Consider the following 7589-nt stretch of genomic DNA (forward strand, 5'->3'; position numbering starts at 1 on the left):
ATACAAAAAAAATGATTACTCAAACCCCTGTGTTGAAATTCCTTCTGACGGGATGAAGTGGATGAACTGTGAGTGGGACACCCTGTCTGTAGCTGAACACAGCTCTGGTTGACAAAGTCTTGAAAAGAGGCCATGTTGTACACTTTGTTGGATATAACACCGCATATATTTGTGAAACATGACTTGAATTCTTAAGTGTAAGCTAAATGTAAGATCTCCTTGTCTTAGATGATACAAAACAAAGTTTTTTTTTACTATGTTCACAGTCAAATGTATATCAAGCTAAAGATACAACTGATTTGCAAGAGGGATGAGATTTCAAAAACATTCACAGATAGTTATTGTAGCAGTACTGTAAGGTGATAGAGTCCTTCAACATCATTCATGAATCCTTAATCAACCTTAGGTTTCCTTCGTAACAGTGCAACACAACTTTTATTGTTGTTGATGTATATACTGTATATATATATATATATATATATATATATTTAGTCTACCGTAGTAAGAAAATGCGTAAATGTATTGTTACATAGTATAGTTTCACTGGACATTAGAATTATTCCATTATTCCATCCCCCGTCCCAAATACAGACTTTCGCCTTTTTCAGAAACATGTCAGACTTTTACATTGAAGGATGGAAGGGGTGTGGCCCACGCTCTGGAAAAGCAGAGTCAAATCAACTCCCAACTATTTCACATCTCTCAATAACCTTCTTACGACTTGTTGTTAAACATCACATCCTCAAACTTGACTATCCTCCCTCCTTCAGTCACCACCTCCTTTCGCTCCCAAGTCTCCACTTCCCCATTCCTTTGCTCATAGCGGTGGATTCGCACCTTTCCCGTCGTGGGGAGTGGGCATGGGAGACCCCTCGCTGCCTCTTTGTAGAGAAGCTGTTTCATGACATCTTGACTGGGTTGAGTTATGCCTGATGGAACCAGAGAATTACCCTGGTCTACCTTTGAAAAGGGAGATGGTGAGTTCTTGACCTCAGGCGTTGGTAAGGCTGCCCGCTCCCATCTCGATGGAGAAGGCGCTCGCACAGGAGCTCGCACTAGCGTCTTGACCTCAGGCGTTAGTAAAGCATTGCGCTCAAATCTCGATGGAGATGGTGAACGCTGTACAGGAGGTTGAGGACGTAGCAATGTGGTTTTTACCTGAGTGTGAGGATTGGGTGTCAGAAGACGTCCTCTTTTTTGCCCCCCGGTGTTGCCGCCACCGCCATCTACCCCTGCCCTTTGTATCTCCGGCATGATTCCGGCCATGGTGGCTCGCATTGTGGGGTCTCTTTGCACCATCCTACAGACAGCGTTACAGTACTGCTGGCCTTGGAGACTGAGGGTCTCCTGGATCTTAGTTGGACAGACGTTGGGGGTGTGCAACCTGATTCTGGCACAGAGTTCAGCAATGATTTTACCCATAGCCCACACGTCCGAACGCTGGTCGCGTTGGCCCCGCCTCTGCAGGACCTCAGGGGGAGAGTAGGCCTCGTTGCCCAGATCCATTGCAGAATTTAGGCCATTGCGGAAGAATTTGGCCAGCCCCATATCAATGATCACAGCTCGGTGAGTGTCATGCTCTATCTGGAAGAGATAATTTGAGAGGGGTTGAGAAATATTGTTTTATTTCTAGTCTATTCATTTACAGTGATAATGTGATAAACAACAGATGAACAACTGCTTCTAAAGTCTTGCATCATTAATGAAGAACATCAGAATAACAAAAACAACTTTATTGCCTTTCTCACCATGATGTTGTCAGGCTTGAGGTCCTGATGGACAATATCTTTGCTGTGTAGATAAAGTAGTCCTTCACACATGCCTGTGATGATGGTGGCCTTTATAGATGGAGTCAACTGTGGGGGAAGAAAGGCTTTGATTATCAACTGATGAGCTAACTTGCACATTTTTTTTTCTTCTTCAATTTAAAGTTTTATTAAGTTTTCTTGTTTTTCAATCAACCAACAGAACACATTCCACACTCGCGATGTGGCAGACTTAAATTAAAAATTAAAAAAAAACAATAATACAAATAAAAATAAACTAATAATAAAATAAAATACTTTTTTTTTAAAACTAACAATAATAATAAGAATGAAAAAAATATTTTTAAAAAGAAATATATATTAAAAAAATAAAGAAAAATTATAAGGAAAAAAGAAATATAAAATAAAATACTTTTTTTTAAACTAACAATAATAATAAGAAAAATTATAAGCAAAAAAAAGAAATATAGAAATAATTCGTTTTTAGTTTTTACAGCACCTTACACAACATGTATCTGCTCATTTCCCTAATCCCCCCATTCACTCTGTCCAATTTGAAATATAGTTGAATAGTGGAGACCAGAGTCTATCAAACTTGGGCTGTTATAGAAATGTTTTAATAATGTTGGGAAGGCCCCCCTGAAAATCCTGTAGGCCTACATACTTGTTTATCAGATATTTCAGATGTAAAAGTTTTGCTATGTGAACTTTCATCAACACCGTCGTATGCATGTTTGTTGGGAGCGCTGGGATCCATAGGCCTACCTGTATTTTCGATTTTTGTGATTTGAAGATGGTTGTCTCCAGTTCCTCTCCAAAGATGAACTCCATGGGGATGATCCACTTAGAGTCCTTGAGTGTTGGATTACCCAGAAGCTTCACTATGTTAGGATGAATTGCCTTACTGGAGTCCCAGGTCACAGAGAAAGTGTGAAAGAAAATGGTGAAAAATAGTTATGAGGGCATTGGAGTTTACAGACAGCACAACTAATCACTTCTGTAGTGACCTTCATCAGCAACCTCATCAACACCATCTCTGATATCATCACCATTTAGCAACATACCATGATAGCACATTGTCTGTCATACTCACTTGTATACTTGACACTCTCTCTCCAGGTCTCTCCTATTGATTAAGTGTTGTGGCACCTTCTTGATTGCAGCCCAGGTGTCATTGTACATCTCCCTGTATATCTTCCCAAAGCAGCCAGCAGCAATAGTGCTGGTGGAATACGCCATCTAGGGGGTTTGGTGGGGAGTGGGCAGTGGGGTCAAGGTCCAATAGAAATGATTAAAGCAGTGATTCTCAATCCTGGTCCTGGGGACCCAAAGGGGTGCACATTTTTGTTTTTGCCCTAGCACTACACACCTGATTCAAATCATCAAAGCCTTTTGATGAGTTAATCATTTGAATCAGCTGTGTAGTGCTAGGGCAAAAACAAAAATGTGCCCCCCTTTGCATCCCCCGGACCAGGATTGAGAACCAGTGGACTAAAGCTTTCACCTCTGCATAACATTTGTTATAGTACTATTGTTATGGTAAGTACCAGTATGTACACCCTACAGTTACTTCTCTCAAAGTTACAAAGACAAAGAGAGAATTCCAAACAGAAGACGATAATGAAGTGGGTGAGAAGGGTGTGCATGTTGACTACAAACTGAAGAAAACAGTGCTGCAACTGTAGAACAGAGGAATTCTACTGACAGTTTCTCACATAGTAAGGCGTAAATTCTGTTGAAAATCTAAACTGGTATTCTAATCCAAACCAACCATCTCTAACTGAGGCATTCCCAAATCCCTGATAGCAATGTAGCATATTTATGCCAGCACAATCAAAGGTTGTCAAACTCTACACAGAAACGTAAAAGTCACATGCTGTGTTATGTCATTCGTTTGTCATATACAGTACCAGTCAAAAGTTTGAACACACCTACTTATTAAAGGGTTTTTCTTTATTTTTTACTATTTTCTTCATTGTAGAATAATAGTGAAGACTATATCAAAACTATGAAATAACACATATGGAATCATGTAGTAACCAAAAAAGTGTTAAAGATATCAAAATATATTGCCTTGATGACAACTTTGCACACTCTTTCTTTCCTGCCTTGCTAGAGCTGCCTCGATCAATTGTAAATGCTGATATTGTGAAATGAAACGTCTAGGAGCAACAACGGCTCAGCCACGAAGAGGTAGGCCACACAAGCTCACAGAAAGGACTGCCGAGTGCTGAAGTGCGTTGCACGTAAAAATTGTCTGTCCTCGGTTGCAACACTCACTACCGAGTTCCAAACTTCCTTTGGAAGCAACGTCAGCACAAAAACGGTTTGTCGGGAGCTTCATGAAATGGGTTTCCATGGCCAAGCAGCCACACAGAAGCCTCGCCACCATTGGATAATATGCTGTTTTTCATGGTTCGTACTAGGCCCCTTAGTTCCAGTGAAGGGAAATCTTAACACTTCCGCATACAATGACATTCTAGACAATTTTGTGGTTCCAACTTTGTTTCAACAGTTTGGGCAAGGCCCTTCCTTGTTTCAGCATGACAATGTCCCAGTGCACAAAGCGAGGTCCATACATAAATTATTTGTCAAGAAGGGTGTGAACTGGCCTGCACAGAGCCTTGACCTCAACCCCATCAAACACCTTTGGATGAATTGGAACACCGACTGCGAGCCAGGCCTAATTGCCCAACATCAGTGCCTGACCTCACTAATGCTCTTGTGGCTGTATGGAAGTCCCCTCAGAAATGTTCCAACATCTAGTGGAAAGCCTTTCCAGAAGAAAATAGGCTGTTAAAGCAGCAAAGGGGGGACCAACTCCATTATAATGCCCATGATTTTGGAATGAGATGTTCGACAAGCAGGTGTTCACATACTTTTGGTCATGTAGTGTATATATACACAGTGCCTTCAGGGCCTACACACAATACCCCATAATGACAAAATGTTTTTAGAAATGCTTTTGATCATGTTGTGTTCCTTTCAGTGACCATTTGTGGCCCTCCATCATATATAATGTGGCCCTTACTTCTGTTCCCAGCACTACAATGATTTTAAAATATTTGATGTTGGGAATGACAACACATTACAGTAAGGAATTCAGAGCTTATGCTATTCAAACAAAGATGGAATTGTTCAACTTTGAGCATGTAAGTACACAGAATATGAAAATGCCATTTATTTCCGTCAATATGCAGCTTTCTTGACATTGGCTTTACAGAAATGGCCACATTTGGTAAATCACGTTGACACCTCTAGAATGGAGCAATAACTTTTGCAATCCTCTTTACATGACATATATTTCATTCAGTGGAGGCTGCTGAGGGGAAGACGACTCATAATAATCGCTAGAACAAAGTGATTGGAATGGCATCAAATCATGTGTTTGATGTACTTGATAACATTCCCACATTCCGCTCCAGCCATCACCACAAGCCCGTCCTCCCCAATTAAGGTGCCACCAACCTCCTGTGATTTCATTGGATACTGATATAACACACGAAAACGCCTTTGTTCTATTTTACAAAAGCAAACTTCATGATTGTTATACATGGGAAGTTAATCAAATGCAGTTAATATAATCGTAAAGGCAGTGTAGCACTTATTTCTAAATGCCAGAAACGCATATATAAAGAGTAATTTAGAGCACCCCCAAAAAAACATTCCCAAATTGCAAATTCTTAAATCAATTGTTCTTATATTGTAATGCTGTTCTAAAAGTTCTGTTTGAGGATTTCTCCAAAATAGCTCTAACTTCAGGAAACAATCCTACAAAGCCCTGTGGTCATCGTCACATGGTGAATAAAACACCTATAACATTTTAAAACAAGGACACTGTGCCATCTGGTTTGCTTAATATAAGGAATGTGAAAAGATGTATACTTTTACTTTTGCTACTTAAGTATATTTAAAACCAACTACATTTATACTTTTACTGAAGTAGTATTTTACTGGGTGACTTTCACTTTTACTTGAGTCCTTTTCTATTTAAGTATCTTTACTTTTACTCAGGTATGATAATCGGGTATTTTTTCCATCACTGGTATTTCCACGTTATTGCTGAAATAAGTTTTTAATTATATGAAGATTCTAATTGTTTCAATATGTTGTGAATAGTGTACCAAAATCCTCTCAGCCGTTTTCCATAACTAAGTGAAGTGAAGTTAAGTGCCACTTGGTGCGCAACAGCTTACCATGTACAGTAGGCTACAGGCAATATGTTCCTCTACTATGTGAGTCATAAAAATTACAATCTTGTGCTCAGGGCATTCCAGCAGTCTTACTGGTTTTTATATGCGAGTTGCATAAATTGTAAAATTGTAAACGAACAAAGAATTTGTCAAGTTAGAACCCATTTATATTAGTTACATTAATATACAGAACCAACTACGTAAATGTCAGATGAGGTCCATTATTTCCATTATTTGACTTTAAGGTCAAATCCTATTAAATGATACTTACCTCTGTCAGTTTACTTCAGGTATGACTGCTGTCTTGCTGTGTCAGGTGTAAACATAAAATAACACAGCCGTGTGTCTTTACCTCTTGCCTGTCCCACCCCTAAAGTAGTCACACCCCTTTCTCTGGAAATTACAGAGAATGTGGTCGGTCTGTCATACACAGAAAGTGTGCGAGACACATGTGCATACTATTGTTGCATAACATTTGTTAGGGAAAGTACACTCTACAGAGTCAATTCTCTCAAAGTCACAAAAACAAAGATAGAATTCCAAAGAAAATATGACAATGAAGTGGGTGAGAAGGGTGTGTCTGTTGACAATAAACTAAAGCAAACAGTGTTGCATCTGTAGAACAGAGGAATTCTACAGACAGTTTCTCACATAGTAAGGTGGAAATTCTGTAGAAAATCTAGCCTGATACTCTAATCCATTCAAAACCAACCAACCATCTCAAACTGAAGCATTCCCAGATAGCACAGTACACTATTTATGTCAGCACAGTCAAATGTTGTCAAACTCTACACAGGCACAAAAAGAGGAGAAGAGGTATTTGGAGTGGGCTTCTAGTCCGACTCAGGAGACATGGACACCATCCACCGCTTCAGAATATATTACGTGCTAAGGTTCAGTCCCTGGACAATAAAGTAGATGAGCTCAGGGTGAGGATCTCCTTCCAGAGAGACATCAAGTAACATACTCTGTTTCACGGAATCATAGCTCTCCAGATATACTGTCCTGGTCCATACAGCCAGCAGGGTTCTCAGTACATCGCGCAGACAGGAATAAAGAATTCTCCGGAAAGAAGAAAGGCGGTGGTGTATGTTTCATTATTAACTACTCATGGTGTGATTGTGATAACGTACAGTAACTCAAGTCCTTTTTTTAACCCGACCTAGAATACCTCACAATCAAATGTAGACCGTATTACCTCCCAAGAGAATTCTCTTCGGCTACAGTCACAGCCATGTATATTCCCCCTCAAGCCGATACCACGACGACCCTCAAGGAACTACTGTCACGGATCCTTAAGGGCAGGAGGAAGGGGCAGAGTCAAACGCAGGAGACTTATGTCCAGTAGTGCCGAAGTTTATTAACACCGACACTCGGTGGTCAAAAAAGGCACAGGGAGCGCACAATACCCAAAAGGGAAAACAGGTAATCCACGAAAGAGAATACGCACGGGGCGCAGCCCGGCAATAATAATAATAAACGTGTTCAGCTACAGGGAACACACAAGAACAGCGTACACAGACACTGCCCGCTGACATACAATTAATCCCGCACAAAAAACGAACCCAAAGGACCAAACTAAATACCCCCCCCACTAATGACAGACAAGAAACAGGTGCGGACCTAGACA

General features: G+C 40.3%; 1 protein-coding gene across 1 annotated transcript; it reads right to left on the reverse strand.

Annotated features, from left to right (window-relative positions):
- On the reverse strand, positions 1-6301 carry LOC106582531 (uncharacterized). The gene is made up of 5 exons (XM_014165717.3): positions 6231-6301; positions 2860-3005; positions 2532-2670; positions 1749-1856; positions 1-1584 (listed from the first exon to the last, which is right to left on the reverse strand). The coding sequence occupies exons 2-5, from the start codon at positions 3003-3005 to the stop codon at positions 715-717; spliced, it is 1263 nt and encodes a 420-aa protein (XP_014021192.1). The 5' UTR covers positions 6231-6301; the 3' UTR covers positions 1-714.
- Between the last annotated feature and the right edge of the window lie 1288 nt (positions 6302-7589).

The sequence above is a fragment of the Salmo salar genome, chromosome 02 (assembly GCF_965601325.2).
Source record: "Salmo salar chromosome 02, fSalSal1, whole genome shotgun sequence".
NCBI lineage: Eukaryota > Metazoa > Chordata > Actinopteri > Salmoniformes > Salmonidae > Salmo > Salmo salar.